Here is a 21,423-nt window from a genome sequence, read left to right as displayed (position 1 = left end):
CACCAGCAGCAGGACCCTGAGAGTTCAAGGGAGGTCTACCCTAGTTGGTTCCTCCTTGTCCTCCCCCGACGAGGCTATGGCCCCCGGGGATGTTGCCCCCCCCCGGACGACTTCAAACAGTTTCAGGAGCTGTTTAAAAGGGTGGCTTTCACACAAGGCATCCAAACAGCAGAGGTGCAGGAGAAGCACCACAAGCTCCTTAAAAACCTGAGGGCTCCGGCCTTGTCCAAAATCGCTATCCCGCTCGACGAAGCAATCATGGAGTCTGCTACTACCATATGGCAGACCCCGGCTTCCGCTCCACCTATAAACAAGAGGGCGGATAAGAAATACTTCGTCCCGGCGAAGAGCATGGAGTTTCTGTTTAGTCACCCACAACCAAATTCTCTGGTGGTAGAATCGTCTCAGCAGAGATCGAAGACTTCCCAGTACAAAGCGGGGGTGAACAGACAGAGATGCCAAGAAGCTAGAGCTATTTGGCAGAAGGGTATACGCCTCCTCCACCCTGCTGCTGAGAGTGGCTAATTATGCAGCACATCTAGCGAACCACAATTTCGACAATTACTCCAGGCTTACTTCACTCATGGATTCGCTTCCAGAAGATAAGAAGCCGGTGCTGAAGGCCATCGTGCAAGAGGGCTATGCAGCCTCAAGGACGGGAGTCCAGATCACCCTGGACGTAGCGGACACGGCGGCACGCTCAACGGCTACGGCAGTGGTCATGCGCAGGCAATCCTGGCTCCAGACATCGGGTATCCCAAGGGATCTGCAGGCAAAAATTGTCGATCTCTCTTTCGACACGCAGAAGTTGTTTGCAGAGTCAACTGATTCGGTCCTTCATTCCAGTAAAGACTCAAGAGCCACACTCAGAACACTGGGTATTTATACCCCTCCATACAGAAAGAAAAAGTATTACCCTCAACAATGGCGATACCCATACCAACCTCAGCGTGCTCAGTACCAACGGGGCTACGACCAAGGGCGGCATCAACAGCAACAACAGTATAGAACTCCCAGGCGACGTTCCCAACGAGGCCATGCATCCTCGGGGCAGGCCCAAAGGCAACAAGTTTGACGGACAGATTGAGGGCTGCACTATTACTACCATCGCGCAATGTCACCCACAATTAATGTTCCATCATCGCCTCCGACCGTTCCACTCACAATGGCAAAAGATCACCACAGACAAGTGGGTACTAGAGATCATAGCCACGGGTTACGTGATCCCCTTTCAGTCGCTCCCACCGCCAAGACCTCCGCCCAGGCCTCATCTCAAGGATGCCTCCCACGAGGCGAAACTCAAGCACGAGGTGGACCACCTGATGCTTATGGGGTGGTCGAAAGAGTGCCGGAGCGACTTCAAGGGAAAGGGTTTTATTCACGATACTTCCTCACAGAGAAGAAAACAGGAGGCTGGAGGCCCATCTTAGATCTTCGAGGCCGCAACCGGTACTTGCGCAAACAACGCTTTCGGAAGATCACAGTCGCCTCTATACTCACGGCACTGGACGATGGAGATTGGTATGCAGCCCTCGACTTACAAGATGCGTATTTTCATATAACGATCCACCCAGCTCACAGACGTTTTCTCCGGTTTATGGTTGGCAAAGAACATTTCCAATACAAGGTTCTGCCGTTCGGCCTCTCCTCGGCCCCCACAGTCTTTACCAAGACCCTGGCAGTGGTGTCAGCCTACCTGCACAGACGGGGGTATTTATATTCCCATATCTGGATGACTGCCGACTGAAAGGGGCCTCGAAGGAGGAGGTACTACGCATGATACGCGTAACAGCAAACACATTTTCTTCGCTGGGCCTGGTCATCAACCTTGCGAAATCAAAGATCGACCCCACACAGGACATAGAGTTCATAGGGGCACGCATAAATTCTATCACATAAATTCTATCCCTATCGTGGAGCCACCCACGGGGACACTCGAGGAAGAAAGAGAAGTTACTCACCGTAGTAACGATGGTTCTTTGAGATGTGTCCCCGTGGGTGCTCCACTACCCGCCCATCCTCCCCGCTTCGGATCTCTGTTTGGTGTTTTTCAGGAGCATCCAAGGCGGTTGGTCAAGGAACTGGCGGGGACTGGATCGTGCATGTGGCTGGGAGTGTGTAGGGGAGTGGCGCGCGCCAGCGCACGCACAGTCCGGCAGAAACTGCTGGAAAGATCCGATCTGCAGCGCCGGGGCGAGCCCGACACCTATCGTGGAGCACCCATGGGGACACATCTTGAAGAACCATCGTTACTACGGTGAGTAACTTCTCTTATCAGAATCATGAAGTCCTGGTGGAGCTATAGTAGGAAAATCAGGCAATAACAGCTAGCAATTAATTTCAATCTGGTACCACTGTGTGATGAATCTTTCTTTTTGCAGGGCTGATGCTGTATCCAGTAATTGTTCTAACCTACCTGACTTCAGTGTGCCTGTAGCTATTGTTAGACGGTAAGCCTCTTAATAACTAACTTCATTTCTGTGTATGTACTGCTAACCACTTGGGACCAATAAATTCTTGTGATTAAAAAAAAAAATCTGTCTAGATCTAGATTTAGATAGATATTTTTAATTTAATTTTTTTAACTTAATTTATCGAGCTTATATAGATAAAATAGAAACTCACTAATTTGTACATTTTGAAATTCACACAAAATAATTATGGAAATGAAATGGATCTTTCCCCCCAAACCTGTAAAAATTACAAAGCAAGCGCTCACATTGGTACATGAGATTTAATTATTTTTACATAATGCATGAAAGAATTGCAAAGTATTAAAATGAAATAAAAACAAACTGAATAAATTAAAGTATAGTTTGTTATGCATTAGCTTTCTGTAATTTTATTTGTTAATTTATGGGAAGTTTCTTAATCGTCTGTGTGACTTCCTAAAATTGTTATAGAGAGCAATGGTGCTGTGTGTGCTTTTTGCTGAAGTGCTTATTTTATGGATAAACCAGTGTGGAGCTTTTATATCAATGAGATTTTAGTTAGTAAACATGAAAATTATCTTCCATTCACTGAACAGATCTGAAATTTATGATTATTTTATATTTTTGTGAAGTCAGTTCTATTCAAGCTAAAGGAGTGTTGTTTGCCAACACTGTTGTTTGAGCTGCAGATGACAGAAAACAGGCCATTATCCTGTGAACTGTTTTATGTAGGATTTTATCTTGCATTGATAATAAAATTATTTACAAGTGCAAACATAAGCATAGACATAATTGTAAGCAAGATTGAGTCCTCAGATATTAAAACACCTGGAATTGTGAGCTAGGTTAACTTTCTTCTTAGCTCTGTGTTTTACATTTCCTGTAAATCTGTCAGCTGCTGAATACTGTTGGCCACTGAAGGACTAATGGCTCGTGCTGGGCACAACGCATTTAACATCTGAAAGATACAACATCTGTTTATCAAGGAGCTTATGATCTAAGCATGTGATGAAACTCAGTGGATGGAGAAAATGGGGAGAGTGAAGTCATTACATTTTTGCATAATGGTTAACAGTCAGAGCAAATCATTTGTTAGGTGGTATCCTTGGTTTTGTTATTACCGTATAACACTATTAAAACTGAAATAATTTTAAAGATGTAACCTATTTTTCCAGTAAGGATTACCTCTTAAAGTGGTCTGTGAACATGTAACACTTGCCCTAAAGTCAGTTCATGGCTTGAACTATTAAGTAATTTTGGTTTTTCTCCAAAGCGTGGGTAACAAATATACCACTCAGTTTCACTTTGATTAATAATTACTTTCTCATCAATTTCAAGTTCTTATGCATCAGAGCATTGATGATGATGTGATTACTAATACTTCAAAGGATATTTGTTTTAGTGTAACATAATCCACAAAGAGAAAAGCAAACAAAACCTTTACATTGGAATGAACTCGACTCCCACCGTTTTTCCCCCGAGGAGGTTGACCAAGACGTCTTTATTTACATAATCTAGATTTTGGGTTAACATTGGCTTTTGTGTCACTTTTAAAATAGTGTCTACTCAAGAAAGAAATTAAAATCACATTTTTGGTATTCCATGCTTTCTGTTCTGCTTTGGGCTTAATTTGGGCCACCGAGCTATTGATGAAACTTTGTGAGGTGAAAAACCCCCAGCTTGGTTGTCAGAGGTCAGGGTGAATGTAGGTGAGGGAATATCAGTTTTTAAACAAAAAATAAAGTTCCAAATTGAATAAATTTCTGTGGAGATCAGTAAGTAAATATGGAACCAAATGATACATTTGTCGCCTTTATTATAATAAAGACATTCTTTAAATGTTTTCTTTCTGCGCAACTTTGAGTGGCTTTCTTTTTTGCGGGGCTTAGGTTGTTACTAAAACGTTTCTCCTTTATTATATATGTCTCAGAGGGGTAGTCATGTTAGTCTGTATCTGCAAAAAGACCAAGGAGTCCTGTGGCACCTTGAAGACTAAGGGTATGTCTACACTAGAAAGTTTTTTATGCTCCAAAAAACTGCCATTTTGTCAACAAGACTCATGGGGTGTCCACATTACAAACGCATTCTGTCAACAGTAAATTGATAGAACACAACACTTCTGTTGGCAGTGTTCTGCCATTCCCCCAGGAGGCGGAACACCTTTTTCGACAGTTTCTGTTGACAGAAAGCCAAAGTGGACACTCTGGGGGGGCCCTGTGTTGACAGACAGGACTTCTGGGACACTGGGTAGCCCTGTCTGCTGTACTTCTCCTTGGCCATTTTGTCAAGAGAGCAGCTAGGCAGTCTGGCCACTGTCTGTTGACAGAGCAGATTGACAGAGTGATCTGCTTTCTTGTGTGGCTGCAATCTGACGACAGGAGTTTTGTAGGAAGAGCCATGCACCCTCACATAACTCAAATTTCACATATATTGGGGAGGGATGCTTTTTTCCCTGGTGGAATGCATGTTCTTTAGCCAGGGAAGCATCAGGGTCCAGGGTAGCAGCAGCTGTACAGTATTTGTTTTACCAACCTAATTCATTGGTGTTCTTATATGCCAGCCCAGAAAACAGGCTGTATTTGCTAGCCAAAGGAGATGGTAACAAAGAAACTGTGTTCTTCAGTAGTAACTATGATTTTTTCCTCCCTCTCAGACTTTCAAAAAACCTTGCTTCAAGGATTGAATATCTTGATATAACTGAATATTTCAATATAATTTTTCTAAAGGTATCACCTCCCAGTCAGAGTCAAAACTCATCATGCAGTTAGTCCGAACTCTGTTGTTTTGCTGTTATCTTCTGACTGCTTGACCCTGAAGCCTGTGTCAGACATGCTTAAGGTGGCTTGGAATCTGTCGTGGTACAACGGGATCGATAACCTATTGCAACGGGTTAATTATGAAACAGAAGCACAAGCGTAAGCCAAGATATCTTTTATATAAAATCATAAGATAATTAAATTGCCTTCTTTCAAAGTTAAATACCTTTTGAATTTATATTGCAGTCCGAACTGTTCATGGTACAAAATTACTATTTTAAATGTTCAAGGCTCACATTCCTGTTGGCTGTGAAGAGTGCTGTCAGATGCTCCTAGTTTCTCTGAATTGCAGCTGTGTATTAGATTAAGATCTTCAACCTACTTGGTCTGACATACTTGGGATCTGAGGGAGTTTGCCAGACCAGAGAGGTCAGGCCACTCTAGGCTGTGCTGCTCCAGCCAGCTGGGCTCCTTGTGCTCAGCAGCCATACGCCTGTGGTGGTTCTGTGTCCCCAGAGAAGTTCAGCTTGTAGTGCATTGTATTTGAGAGGATTTGAGTTTCAATTCACCTCTCAGATGTCCACATTATAAAAAATCACTTGCAAAAATAGGATTAGTTTGATAAATCTCTCTGCAAGTTCAACAGAGAAGTGATTCTTGGTGGGTAGTGAAACTGGGTTACTGTATAAAACTACTTCAGCCGAGTAGATTTGCTGGACAGGCAGGGGAACTGATGATGAATTGTGAGCTTCACTGGAATGGGGAGGGAGCTTTCCATTGGAAGTTTCATCTGTTTTAGGACATTTGAAGGCACAGAGCCACTGAAGAGATGATTGTCAACATCCTTATGGAAAGAGAGTCATATTTATGCTAAATTTGAGAAGGCAAATACACAATGATCTAGTATAGTATTTCTAGTATATTTTGTTGAAACATAAACCAGTATTCCATGGAAGTGACCAGCAAGTGGCTTACATCTCTTGCTTAGATGTAAGAGCCATGAGTATGCCCAATAGCTATCTAATATAAATCAATCTTTAAAAATAAAAAGCTACAGACAGCTAGGGGTTAATTTTTTTTTAAGGCTTGGTTGATCAAACTAAATACTTGAGGTTCACCAGTTCATTTTCTCATTAGAACTAGAAAATGAAGAAATCAGTGGCTGTTAAGTAATTTTAAAAGATGCAAGTTATTAACTGTCATTCCATGCCTTTATTTCTTTTTCAGATTTTTAGACACTTTAAAGCTATCGTCAGAGGACTTTCTTACATTGAAGATAACACACACAACCAGTGGCCTGCAGGATTGTCTTAATTCAATAATTCAAGCTGTGTCCCACAGGGAAGTTAGAGCTGCTGTGACTAGGATGAGTTTTTATATTCTAAATGACAGATTGGCTTTAAAATTTAGTACTGGCTCTCACAGGACCGCTTTGAAGAGCGTGACTTGGCAGACAGCTTTCAATAGGTAATAAGCATAAATGCAAAGTGTAGTCACTAGACAGAAAGCAGTGTATCAAGATATATAGGTGTATTACATTAAAATAATGTTATTTTGCTTGAAAAGTCAAGAATTGCACGTCGGGACACTGGGTCCAGAATGTGGTTGGGGAGAGCACAACCAGCTCTTTCCCACTCAGGTGTTGGTGGTAGTGGGGTATGCACCTGTCCTAGGTGTGTCATTAAATGTTGGACTTAGTGGGGCCATATGCTACATCCAAGGGGATTACAAGTAGACTCCAGGTCATTTATTGTTTTCCCTTCCTGGGAGTTGAGCAGGAAAAGAGAGGCTTCAGGGAAGGCTTAGCTTGGTCCTCTCTTGACTATCTGCATACAGGAGTTGAAGGCACTCTTGTATTGTGTGTAGGAGTGGTCTTGTGGGTGGGGAGGGATGGGATGTATCTGAGAGTGGGTGAAGTAGGGAGGAGGTATTGTGGGGAGAAACCTGGCTTTCTCCCGTCTCTGTGCCCACGCTTCTCCATGTGACAGCATGTATCAGCTTCTTCTTCGAGTGGTCCCCGTGGGTGCTCCACAGTAGGTGTTGGGCTCGCCCCGGTGCCGCAGATTGGAAATCTTTAGCAGTCACCGTCGGGTCGCACATGCACCGATGCACGCCGTTCCTTCATGCGCCTTTGGTCACATGCGCGATCCGGTCCCCGCCAGTTCCTTCTCAACCGCCAACGGCTGCAGACGGATTCCACTCCAGCTCCAATGCCTGAGAAAGATAAAACTATCTTTTAATTTTGTTAATCTTGTTAATAGTTATTACTTTGATAGTTTAGTTAGCATTGTTAAAGTTGTTTCGTTAAATGTAGATATAGTTTTAAAAAAAAAAGAGTGGGGGGGGGAAGAAAGAGAAGAACAGAGGCGGCCACCTTAAGCGGTCTGCTATCCTAAAAGCCGCGAACGTTGTCCTTTTGCCAGGACTGATTAGCTGTTAAGTGCCCTATTAACATTCAAAGACTAAACGCCCGGGCTGAGATGTCCTCGCTGGGGTTTAAGAAACGTGCGTCATGCCACAAGGCCGTGCCTGCCTCAGGTGGGCATAGCGAGTGCATTCATTGCCTCGGGGAGACCCACGTTCCACAAAAGTGTCCTCACTGCTCCAAGCTCACGGCCAGAGCCAGAAAGGACAGGGAGATGAGGCTGAAAATGATTTTATTTGATAAGGCCCTCCCACCTGAACCATCGGAGAAGCCCCATAAGGAGGGGCCCTCAGGATCGCACAAGAGGAAGGCGGCTTCCCTAACCTTCTCTGTACAAAAGAAAAGGAAGCTTTCTCCAGCTTCATCCTTGCCAGTAACACCTGCGAGCAGGACAAGCAGAGCACAGGGCTCTGACCCGCGGGCTGCTCAAAGCGGGATGACCGTAGCACAAGCAGCTGCGCCGGGGCTTCTGACCATTAAGCAGTTGGCATCGGGGGCGCCATGGGCGCCGGCATCGGCGGCACTAACTTCCACGGCACCAAGCCCTGGGGTACTGACGGCGCCGGAGCAGGGGTGCCCGGCACAGGACCCAACAGTGCTGGAGGAAGCTATCCGCGTGGCACACACAACCCACAACGGCGCTGCGGTCCCCGGCACGGGAGGGGGCAGCGCCTGCTCCGCAGGGATGGGGAAAAGCAAAGGCCAAAACACAGCACCGCAGCCCATCCCTGGAGGCCACCATGTTGCCGTTATCACCTAGCTGCCCCCCAGAAATACATCGGGCAGCAGCTCCAATGGCCTGCTTCAGACCTCCATCCCCGTTCCTTCAACCACCACCCCCCTGGCTCAGACAGCCTTCACCAATCTCCAGTAGGGACCCGCTATGAATACTATCACAGAGCATCCCCACCGCTATCAGCGTCATCACGGAGGTCATGCTCGTCTAGACCCCATGCATTCGTTTTCCGATCATGGTCTAGATCCCCATCACCGGGCCCTTGCCTCTGCTGTTATGGCCGTCCCTACCATATTGAACACCGGCACAGGGGGTCCAGGTCCAGGGGTAGATCCCCACTCACACAGTCTCACTCCGTGAGAAGGACACAGCCTCCCCAGGCGGATGTTGGTCCACAGGCCCTGGACCTCCCCTCTGAATCCTCAAAAGGGCAAGCATATGAACAAATCCAGGAATCAGAGGAATTAGGGGAGGTATATCATAGCAACGCCTCTTCATCCTCCCCAGATGAGGGGACTGTCCCCGGGGATATTCCCCCCCCGGACGACCTTAGGCAATTCCAAGAACTATTCAAGAGGGTAGCACAAACACAGGACATTCATATAGCGGAGGTGCAGGAGAAACATCATAAACTCCTGAAAAATTTAAGACCTCCGGCTTCATCTAAGATCGCTATCCCACTAGATGAAGCGATTATGGAATCAGCCACCAACATATGACAGACTACAGCCACTACCCCTCCCACAAATAAGAGGGCGGATAAAAAATACTTTATTCCAGCCAAGGGCATGGAATTCCTGTTTAGCCACCCCCAACCAAATTCCCTGGTAGTTGAATCATCACAGCAGAGATCCAAGACACCCCAATATAAATTAGGAGGATCAGAAAAAGATGCGAGGAAATTAGACACGTTCGGTAGGAAAGTCTATTCCTCCTCTACCTTACTGCTCAGAATGGCAAACTATGCAGCACACCTGTCAAACCACAACTTTGACAATTATTCCAGACTTGTTTCCCTCATGGATTTCCTTCCAGAGGATAAGAAACTGGTGCTAAAAGCGATCGTCCAAGAGGGCTACACGGTCTCAGAAACAGGAGTCCAGATTGCCCTGGACGTGGCAGACACGGCAGCACGCTCAACAGCCACAGCAGTGGTAATGCGTAGGGAATCGTGGCTCCAGATGTCCGGCATTCGCAGAGATCTGCAAACAAAAATCGTAGCCCTTCCATTTGATAAACAGAAGTTATTTGCAGATTCAGCTGACTCGGTCCTACACTCCAGCAAGGACTTGAGAACCACGCTTAGGACCCTGGGTATATATACCCCTCTGTACAGGAGGAAGAAGTTTTACCCCCAGCAAAGGCGGTACGCTTATCAACCTCAGCGTACACAATACCAACGGAGTTATGACGAAGGGCGCCACCACCAGGAGCAACAGTATAGGGCCCCCAGACGACGCCCCCAGCAGGGTCGTGCACCCTCAGGGCAAGCCCTGAGACAGCAAATTTGATGGGTATGTTGAGGACTGCAGTATCAACACCATCCCTCAATGCCAATCCCAGCACATGTTCCACCATCGGCTCAAACTGTTCTACTCTCAATGACAAAACATCACCACAGACAAATGGGTACTGGAGATCATAGCCATGGGATACACGATCCCCTTCCAATCACTACCTCCACCGAAACTGCCCACCCAGTCCTCCTTCAAGGACCCCTCCCACGAGACAAGATTAAAACAGGAGTTGGACCATCTCATGTTCATAGGGGCGGTGGAGAGTGTTCTGGAACAATTCCAAGGGAAAGGGTTCTACTCACGGTACTTCCTAACAGAGAAGAAGACAGGGGGCTGGAGACCAATCCTGGACCTACGGGCCCTCAACCGGCACCTGCGCAAACAGCGTTTCAGGATGATTACAATTGCCTCCATACTTATGGCATGGGACGATGGAGACTGGTTTGCAGTCCTCGACTTGCGTATTTTCATATAACTATTCACTTGGCACACAGGCATTTCCTCCACTTCACAGTAGGCAGGGAGCACTTCCAATACACAGTTTTTCCGTTCGGTCTCTCTTTGGCACCCAGAGTGTTCACCAAAACACTGGCGGTAGTATCAGCTTACCTACACAGACAGGGTGTGTTCATTTTTCCATACCTGGACGACTGCCTACTGAAAGGGACCTGAAAGGCAGAGGTCCTACGCATGGTACACATCACTACAAACACGTTCGCCTTGTTGGGCCTAGTTATCAACCTCTCGAAATCAAAGACTGAGCCTACGTAGAATATAGAGTTCATAGGGGCACGCGTAGACTCTACTACATCAAGAGTATACCTGCCCGAGGCCCGTTTCCGCATCATCAAATCCCTGGTACAGGTGATGACGTATAGCCCCACAGTGCCAATCCTAACATGTCTACAACTGTTGGGGCACATGGCGACCACCACGTTCATGGTACAGAATGCCAGGATGCATATGCAGAGCCTGTAGCATTGGCTGGCGAGCGTTTACAAACCAATAGTCCATATCATCCACAGGGCAGTATCGCCCATAGCGGAGGTGCTCAGGTCTCTGGCATTGTGGGCAGATCGCAAGAACTTACTAGTAGGGGTGCCCTTCCACCAGCCACAAATCGCGATTTTTCTTACGACAGACGCATCCCACATGGGATGGGGAGCGCACATCGGCAACAAAGTAACTCAGGGGCTATGGTCCCCCGTGGAAGAGACATTGCACATAAACATACTAGAACTCAGAGCAGTGTTCAACGCGTGCAGACGCTTTCGGAAATACCTGCATGGCAAAGTAGTCGGGATAAATACCGACAACACCACCACCATGTTTTATATCAGCCGGCAAGGGGGGGCTGTATCCCGTGCGCTATGCATGGAGGCAGTCCGGTTGTGGAACTGGTGCATTGCCAACAATATAACGCTGAAGGCCTCATACCTACCCGGTGTCCACAATGTGAAGGCGGACCAGCTAAGCAGGCGATTTGTGCTCACGCACGAGTGGCAGATCCGTGCCAATCTGCTCCAACAAGTTTTTCAAAAATGGGGGGTTCCCCAAATCGATCTGTTTGCCACTTACAACAACAAACAATGCCCTCAGTACTGCTCCAGAGCAGGCATAGGACAGGGATCCTTGGGGTACGCCTTCACGGTGCCATGAAGGCATACCCCAAGGAAGGGGCCCTCTACTCTGTGCGTTCCCTCCCACGTCACTCATTCACAAGGTTCTAGCGAAAGCCAAAAAAGAGAGAGCACGTATAATACTGATAGTCTCAACCTGGGACCGACAGCAATGGTTTCCTCTGCTTCTGTGCATGTCATGCCGCCCGCCACTCCCCCTACTGGTAGTGTTGGACCTTCTCACACAGGCTCAGGGGTCCATAGTGCACCCACACCCTCAAAGACTCCGTCTACAGGCGTGGCTAATCCCTGGCTCAGCGCCTTAGAGAGCACAGGTTCGGAGGGAGTGAAACACGTCTTGGAGTCCAGTTGAAGGACTTCCACCAGAAGGACTTAACATGCAAAAGTGGAAACGATTCATCTCCTGGTGGTCTTCCAAGCAGTTGGCGCCTCAGGGCGTCCCTATATCTGCAATTCTAGACTACCTGCTGGAGCTAAAACAAGACGGACTCTCCCCATCTCCTCTAAAGGTCCATCTTGCAGCAATATCAGCATTTCAACATAAAGAGGAAGGACCAACCATATTCGCCCATCCTATGGTTGCACAGTTCCTAAGGGGGCTGGTAAACCTGTACCCCCCTCGGAAACCGCTATCGCCGTCATGGAGTTTGGACTTGGTCCTCCACACACTGTCCGGACCACCCTTTGAGCCATTGGCCACGGTACCCCTCCAGCTATTTACCCTGAAAACAACCTTCCTTCTTGTCATCACGTCAGCCCGCAGGGTGAGCGAACTCGCAGCAATAATGGCAACACCACCCTGCACAGTATTCTCAAAAGAAGCGGTTATCTATGATTACACCCGGCTTTCCTTCCAAAGGTTTCCTCAGAGTTCCACGTTAACGAACCAGTAGTATTACCCTCATTTTATCCTAAACCTCACAACTCCAGCAAAGAGGTGCAGCTGCACGTACTAGATGTAAGGAGGGCATTGGCCTTTTACATAGACAAAACTAAGCCCTTATGGAAAACAGATTGACTCCTGGTGTCTCTTGCACCCAGGTCGAAAGGGGAAGGCCTATCCTCACAAAGAATTTCAAATCACATTGTATCCTGCATAAGACTGTGCTATGAGCTCAGTAAGACCCCTCTGCTAGTTCTGCCCAGGGCTCACTCCACCAGAGCGATGGCAACGTCGACGACCTTCTTCAAAGGCATCGCATTAAAAGACATCTGCAGAGCGGCGACTTGATCATCTTACGACACCTTTGCCAAGCATTATGCCATGCACCGGGTGTTTGATGAGGATACACACCTATCAACAGCAGTCCTATCAAGGGCAAGCTGCACATAAGCAGACACCCACCTCCTTAATTGGGGTCACTGCTGGGTAGTCACCTACTGTGGAGCACCCACGGGGACCACTCGAAGAAGAAAGAGAAGTTACTCACTTGTAGTAACGATGGTTCTTCGAGATGTGTCCCTGTGGGTGTTCCACTACCCACCCATCCTCCCCGCTTCGGAGCTCTGTTTTCGTGTTTTTCAGAAGCGTCCAGGGCGGTTGGTCAAGGAACTGGCGGGGACCGGATCGCCCATGTGACCGAAGGCATGCGAAGGAACGGCGCACATCGGCACATGCGCGACCCGACGGAGACGGCTAAAGATTTCTGATCTGCAGCACCGGGGCGAGCCCGACACCTACTGTGGAGTACCCAGAGGGACACATCTCGAAGAACCATCGTTACTACACAGGTGAGTAACTTCTCTTTTTCATATCTCTAAATTTAGTCCTTAATATACCACCACTATGGACTCTTCTGTAGTAATAGATATTTTATACCATGTTGAAATTTCAGCTGTCAAGTAATGTACATGTAGTTATACGTGTGTTTGTACTAAAGGTTTCTACAGGTACTTCCGGCTTCCACAGAAGATGAGAGGCTTCTGGCTGATGTCTTAAGTTTTCTAAACAAATTGCTTAGGGAACAGAGGAAGAGCTTGGAGGTAGAAAATCTAAAGTGGATTCTGGAGGTACTGTTTAAACATGTAAGAATACAAATAGGGGAAATTCAGACTGCAGACTTCACAAAGTGGTATAGCTGCAAACCATCCACAAATAAAGCCTTTAAAAGACATAGAGTTATAGAATATTGTAACTGAAAAGGACCTCAGTAGGTCAAGTCCAGTACCCTGCCCTCATGGCAAGACCAAACACCATCTATATCATCCCTGTTAGATATTTATCTGACCTGTTCTTTAATATCTCCAATGATGGAGATTCTACAACCAGCTTCAGCAATTTATTCCAGTGCTTAACAACCCTGGCAGGAAATATTTCCTAATGACCAACCTAGACCTTCCTTGCTGCAATTTAAGACCATTGTTTCTTGTCCTAGACCATTGCTTCCTGACCTAATCTTGCATCTTGATTTGTTGCTGTTTTGATGTTGGTTAAAGCATTCCTAGTAGAAAACATCAATTTTTGCTGCTTAAAGGAATATCATGTTGTTTTTTAGAAAATCAAGAACTACAATTGCATTCATCGTTAGTAGCGGTTATCTTGTAGTTTGTACCACAACTTTTAATATTTTGATGACTTAACATCAAACAATTGTAAAAGGGTTTCGTTGTTATTGCATGAATGGCTTTTCTGAAGGCACTTGTTGCCTTTGCTAAATTATAACATTGGGTTTCTACTTGTATACCACTGTTGTTTCAGTTTTAAGCTTGTGCTACATAGTAATGGTATTACATATGTTCTGTATTTGGACTCAACACTGATTGTCAGTAACTCATAAATAAAGCTGTTTTTGAACTGATACCACAGGTTGAATCTCTCTAGTCTGGCAACATCTGTAATCCAGCATGATTTTAGTTAGCCAGATTACCACTTACCATGGGTGTGGCCTGGTTTCTCATGGCCCCATAAAGTTTGTTTACAGCTACCAGTCCTGGCTCTCAGTGATCTGTTCTGTTATTTAGCTGAAATGTGTCCCTAAATGTCTTCTAAGAGCCCAGTAAGCAGTAGAAGTGTTGTAATGCTGCTAGACAACATTGACCTGTGGCCCAACAAACTCTCTTGTTTGTCACTGCTCAGGTGTTGAGGGTGTCAGACTAGAGAGGCTCAACCTGTACAAAAAAAACAAAACACACCTGATAGTTAACTACTATTAACCAAAGGTAAAGTCTTCAGTACTTGGAAATGCTTCCAGATCATAAGGTACCAGTTGCTTTGTTTTCTAAAGAATGATAATTTTTGATTTTCTCTCTCAGAAGAGGTGCTACATAGGGCATACTACCTGCATTTTGAAGAGTACAAATGAAATATAATCAAAGCATAAAATTTAGTGTTCAGCATGTAGCAGCTCCAGTTGGTTTTACTTATGAAAACCCGACCACGTAGTAGAGCTCATATTGCTTCATGTAGGTGTCTAAATGGAGCCTAAACACTGTAAAACAGCCCATTAAGTGTGAATATATTAACTAAAAGCCATCATATAGTGTCTTTCAGGAAATGCAGTCAAACAGAAGGCTATCATTTGAACTAATATCTCAATTGGATGTGTTTATTTTTCATCTGCTTTTTGGAATCGCAATGAAATAATCCATGTGATATTAGCATTATCTTGAATAATACTGCTTTGTAATACAGTTTACTGTGACTTAATGATCAGAACTATTCTTATGTACTGCTTGGTGGACTAGAAACCTAATAGAAAATTATGCATTTCAGGTGTTTAAGATCCTTATTTGTTAGTGAAATTATTATACCAAATTGTAGCTTGTAATCAATGAACAACAACAAGTACATCTCAATACAAAGGGTATTAGGATAGAAATCAAAGATTTGAATGTTGCTATTATTTTCCTCTTAGAATTCAGGTTCACTGCTAGACCTTCTGGTGCGACCTGAATCCCACGTGCAGGATGAAACAGATGATATACAGACTGCCTTCAGGCAACAACTGCAGAAAGAACTGATTGTTCTCTTTAACATGTTGCTACTCTGTTTCACATCAGTTACTGACAGGTACAGTATAAGATCTGTCCATATGATTCATGATTCAAAGATAGGGTAGTTGGAACCTTGGAAATATTGTACTTCAGAAATATAGTTATAAGTCTGGCTCAATAGAAGAAGATTGTAACTACATAGTTTTCATGCATTTTTAAAATATTTTCTCTCCCCATTCGTAATTGGTTATGCTGTATGAACAGGAACAGACACATTTTCTCAAATTAGCTTTTGTTTGGATCTGAAAGATCATAGTATGGCCATGCGATAAATTGGGCTACCACTTTGACATGGCTTATTACTTGGTTTGATCCTTTGATGAACTGATAATACTATTGCATGCACTAGTTCATAGCAAAACAAAAAGCAGTCAAGTAGCGCTTTAAAGACTAGCAAAATAGTTGATTAGGTGAGCTTTCGTGGGGCAGACCCACTTCTTGAGACCATAGCCAGACCAGAACAGACTCAATATTTAAGGCACAGAGAACCAAAAACAGTAAGCAAGGGGGACAAATCAGAAAAAGATAATCAAGATGAGCAAATCAGAGAGTGGAGGGGTTGAGGGGGGAAGGTCAAGAATTAGAGTGAGCCGAGTATGCAGACGAGCCCCTATAGTGACTCAGAAAGTTCCCATCACGATTTAAACCATGTGTTAATGTGCCGAATTTGAACATAAAAGCCAGCTCGGCTGCTTCCCTTTCTAGAACGGTGCGATAATTCTTCTTCAGTAACACACATACCTTTAGGTCGTTGACAGAATGCCCCATTTTTATAGTTCATAGCAGTATGTCCTTTGGGTCCTGTGATCATCAGCAGAGTGTCATGTATGTTCAGATTCGTAAAAAAAATGACAATTTAATTATTTTAAAATAAAATAACAGTGTAAACTAATTATCAAATTGTTAATGATAGAAATGATACATTAATTTATATTGTTGAATGTATGCCTTTACAGGTTGTGTATGTATCAGAACTTGATAGTGGATGGGGGATAAGGTCAGAGATTTTGCAGCCAGGGGCTTGTCTAAATAAACGCTTAGCATGCAGCACATTGGTAAGAGGTAGTTTCAGACACCCGCTTGTCACAAACTAAAGGTCCATGTGGACTCTGCAGCCGTGCATTGGAAGTTCCCCGATGGTTTTTAATTTACTCCCGCTTCAAGATAGTTTAAAGTACACCAGGAAAACTCTAATGCATGGAAGCAGAATCCACATGGAGACGGCATGCAGCAGGCCTAGTGCAGGGTACATTTATATCCTGCTATGATGAAAAACTAAATGTTTATGTAGACAGGCCCTAATATGATATCAGCCTATGATCAAATTTGGAGCTGGTCAGAGTTCTCTGAATACTTGAAAAATGACAGGTGTTTTTCAGTGACCTTTTTTTGCAAACATTTCTTGCTGTGCTCTAATCAGCTCTAGTTGAATAAATCTTCATCGAGCATCTTCAGGATTTAAATGCTGGTGTACAAATCCACAATCTTGTGGGGCCTCATTCAAAGCCTTTTGAAGTTAGAGGAAATTTCAAAACTGATTGATGTAAATGAAATTGAAAATCAGACCCTTTAACAGCTGCATATAAGCTATTTTAGATTTTTTTTATAAAATATGGAAACTGCATTGCATAAAACTGACTAAATAAAACTGGTGAACTATAATCTTCATGTCTTCAAGTTGGAGGCCTCATTCTACCATGTCTCACTTTTAGATAGCTTTTTTAATATTCTCTAATATGCTGTTTGTATATAAAAATGTACAGTCCAGTAGTCTCTATGTATATAGATATGTAAAACATGGAAATCTGATAAAAATTGTTTTAGCAATTTTTATTAAAAACTCACATTTCAGATGAGTTATATTCTGTACTTCAATTCAACCTAAAAAATACGAAATTTCAAGATTCTAGGTAAATGGAATAGTAGGAAACTTGTTGATGATTGAGGATGTGTCTGTTTATAATAAAATACATATAATATAAAGACACTGTGGATCTGTCCACACTAGGAATTAACTTTGAAGTTAGGCACTACATCAAAGTAGCCAGCAGAGAGTCTACACACATTTTTTACCTTATTTCAAAGTTATCTTCAAAGTAGGGAGCCCAACTTCGAAGTCCTTCCTCCATTCCTGGGAATGGAGTAGTGCCCTACTTTGAAGTTTAACGACAAAGTAGGGTGTGTGTAGACACTCTACTTCGAAGTTGCACTTCAAAGTAAGCAATTTCAAAGTTATTTTTGTAGTGTAAATGCAGCCTGACAGATTTGGTCACAGAAATTCCTATGAGACTGTTACTGAACCCACCTACCCTGCCCTTTGGGGTGCCTGGCCACTCTGACCACTGTTTTCCTGCTGAGTCAGAGCTTCTAGTCTCCCTCCCTCCTTATAGTCAGCTCAACTCTGGAATGACTTAGTCATTGGGACTAACCACAGCACACAGGTTCACAGTTCCAATGGGACCAGAACATCAGTTAAATCCATCTTACTCTGTATAAAGTTTATATAGAGCAAGCCATCCATTGTTCATCCCCTTTATTACTAAAAAATAATATGCATAGCTGTTGTCCCCCGCTTCTGTGGTAACAGTTATTCACACTGAGTTTATTAATAAGGGGTTTTTATTAAAAAAAAAAAAGTAGGATTTAAATGGCTGCGAGTAATAGCAGCCAGATCAAAGTAAGTTACAAAGCAAAATAAAACAAAACACTCCAGCTAAGTTTAATTCTCAGAGAAACTTGTTATGTGCAATTTCTTACCTTAATAGTTCTAATCTTGCGCAAGCTGGGAAGCCTGCCAACTGAGGTCTGATGATTCTTCTTATTCAGTCATAGATGTTTCTAGTAGTCATCTTGGGTGGTAAGTCAGGGTGCTCAAGGGTCGGACGGCAGAGCCAAGTATTGGGTTCTCCGCCTATATATAAAGTTTGCAAAGTCAAGAATCCTTTATGTTCAGTTTAAACTTTTTACATTTCCTTTCTAAAAGTGAAATATCCAAGTTGGGTTCCAGCTTCAGGTCACCTGGCCACATACCTTGGTAGAAGGAACCATAGTCAAAGCTTATAGGAAAAGGAAGACTATTCACAGATCATTGTCCCAGGTACCTGTCCATTAAGTTGCTTAAGTATTACTAATGGCCCTTGCTTCGCATGTAGAGATTAGTAAACAGGTTTATACTTCATCATTTTAACTTCAAATACAGGAATGATACATACACAGAAATAGAATATATGAATTCAGCGGATTATAACTTTTTAAATGATACATTGCATGGATTATTTTGCATAAATCATCTTCAGATAATGCATTTTAATATTCATAAACCTATTCCATGAAGAATATGTAGTGTAACATCACAGACTTTTTATATCTGTGCACGTATAGGTAATAATTATTATATGTATCATTGGTTTTTTACCTTTTTTAAAAAAAGAAAAAGATGACTTTATAAAATTTCTTTTGGCATGGCAACAACCAATTTTCTTTAGAGATGATTAGAGACCAAATAATTTAAAAGATCTAGATGAGTGATGAGAGGGAAGTATCTTCAGTCCCAGTTGCATGAAGTAGAAAGCAGATTTGCCTTTTGATGTGGAGCCCACCATTAGGCCCTTTCACTTGTTCTATACTCAAATTGTACGAGTATTTTCTACTTTTATGAAGGTCATATTCTGTGGCATTGGCTATGGTCATTCTAGGTGCAACAAATATATTTTCAATTTATCATCTGAGAAGTGTTTAGACATGGAATTTCTACTTATTAGTTGATAAAACATGCATGAGCGAATGGTGATTATGCTGCCCTTCAAACAGTTAATTTTTAAGTGATTAAGAGACATCAGAGTAACTGAGACATATCTACTAACGAGAAATCACCAAATATCTGTTATTTAATATTATTAAACTGTTTCTTTTTTCTGGCCTAATTATTTCAGCCACAGGTAAATCTGTGTTGTTTTGTCCCTTATCCATGACTCTCCACTCCTATTTCTATATTACTTCATATAAACATAGTGGCAGCAGTGTGGATTTCCTGTGAATTTGTTTCTGTACCCTAAAACAGTAATCATACATCTGTAACCTTAGGTATCTGCTTACGTGTATTAATAAGCTACTTTTATTGCTACCTGTGGTTTTATTCAAAATATTTATAAATAATGTGTCTTTTCCTAATGTCAAACCAATTTTAGATAGTAATATTCCATTAGAACTAAACTAGCCACAATGTACCTATTCATGGTTTTTCCAAAACAGTAGTCTTTTTTTCTTCCTCTAGTTTGTTTATACCTTTAAACAGTGAGCAGGACATCTACCAAAAAAAAAAAATGGTACAAAAATCCTGTCTGAGTACCACATTTTGTCTAACAGCTTGGTGTGTGGCCAATACAACTATACCATTTTTAGCCGGACTCGAACTTTCTAGCACTTCAAGAACAGGACATTTCTAAAACCAGAATGAATTTTTAAAATGTACCCTATATAAATGACTTTTTTCCCCCTTGTAATAACAAGGAGTCAATGATTCTGGATTTTTCTTTCCCTCTCTGTGGTGTATTATTTAGTATGTTACAGAGTTCTTTATGTATTCATTCGTTTTTGAGTTGAGCGAGTATTCCTATTTGTTCCAATTGAAATCTGGGGCTTTCAGAAGCGGAAAAGCACTTGAAGCTGCAAAGGTCAAAATTTGTTCTGCTTGACTGTGTACAACAGATTTGGATACCTAGACTTAAAGAACTATAGGTAACCATAAGATGCCATTGGCATCCAATAAAATAATCAATTTTTATATTTCCATCTGACACACTTGGCTTTTGTATTTGGAACAGAAACGGCTTGGAACTTGCTGACTGTTTCCGAACACAGCTGGCTCTGAAACTGTTACAGTGTTTACGAGTAACAGATGCACCACACTTTTATGGATTACCTTCTTTGGAGAGAACATTACGAGGAATGATCCATGTGACTGCACACCCAGGCTGGAGTTCATATTCTGCAAAAACTGAGCCGTTCACAATATGTATGAAATATTTGACAGGTCTTCTTGAGGTAAGTAGCTTATGTGATCACACTGGTGACTATCATACAACAAGGTACCTATTATGCTTCGGAACACCATGTTTTATGAAATGAAATATGATTATTAGGAACATTTACTGGATAATCTTGTAACATAGTGATAGCAATGAAAACTTAACAGTTATTGATTTCTGCATGTGTATAAACCATGCAAGGAAGAAATATTGCATATACATATTTAACTTCATCAGTTAGAAAACAACAAATAACTTGAGTTGTGGTGTGAAGCAGAACCATTCTGACCTGTTTGAAATAGTATATTTTAATGTCTTTTATGTTTTGGGAAGTTGGCTGTGGTGGATCCTCTACTAGACCTTTAAGAAGATATGAGGTCTGTGTTTCTAAGCCTATGCCTATGCTACATCATAAAGTTGATTTTAAGGCAATTAGCTTGATTTTACAGTGTCACTGTCTTTGCTGCAAATACCACTAGGTCCATTTTAGGGAGTGCTCAGTTCATTTTCTTACACCAACCATGTGACTCGGCATAATGCCAAGTTCAAATTTAAAAGGTCGGATTAATGCCAGTCTGGAAACAGCTGTTACTTTAGATAGATTTTATTTGCCTCCAGATGTGTCCCACAGGCCTGCAATGCCCCACAGGTGTATATTTTGTCTGCTTTCACCTCCTGTGTACTTCAGGAGTGCAGGAAATGGGAAGCTCAGCATTCTGAATTCATTTCTTTATGATCAGCATGACGATCACATCTCACCATGAAAAAAGCCCCAGCACGGAGCCATCAGGAGATCCAGGGTCTCTGTTTGGCTGGTGGGCTAGCCCCCGCCCCGCCCCACCATGTGGTGGCTTGGCAGTTGGAACCAGACAGCGGCACATCAGACAGCAGGGCAAA

At 43.2% G+C, this 21,423-nt stretch overlaps 1 protein-coding gene across 6 annotated transcripts in view; it reads left to right on the top strand.

Moving 5' to 3' along the window:
* RTTN (rotatin) overlaps positions 1-21,423 on the top strand; it is a 194,422-nt gene that overhangs the window by 71,153 nt on the left and 101,846 nt on the right. For 5 of the 6 annotated variants that reach the window (XR_012644470.1, XM_074987516.1, XM_074987519.1 and 2 more), the window contains 6 exons: positions 2,382-2,450; positions 5,159-5,347; positions 6,416-6,655; positions 13,387-13,531; positions 15,361-15,515; positions 20,323-20,542. Coding sequence is in view for 5 of the 6 variants with exons in the window: in XM_074987516.1 (XP_074843617.1) it covers positions 2,382-2,450; positions 5,159-5,347; positions 6,416-6,655; positions 13,387-13,531; positions 15,361-15,515; positions 20,323-20,542 (1,018 nt within the window). In the remaining variant the exon portion in view is untranslated. The remainder of the gene's footprint in view (positions 1-2,381; positions 2,451-5,158; positions 5,348-6,415; positions 6,656-13,386; positions 13,532-15,360; positions 15,516-20,322; positions 20,543-21,423) is intronic. The other variant, XM_074987517.1, reaches the window with a different exon arrangement.

Source organism: Carettochelys insculpta, chromosome 2 (genome assembly GCF_033958435.1).
Source record: "Carettochelys insculpta isolate YL-2023 chromosome 2, ASM3395843v1, whole genome shotgun sequence".
In the NCBI taxonomy this organism is placed as follows: Eukaryota; Metazoa; Chordata; order Testudines; family Carettochelyidae; genus Carettochelys; species Carettochelys insculpta.
The sequence above is the reverse complement of the archived record's forward strand: the minus strand, read 5'-3'. Positions and strand labels throughout refer to the sequence as shown.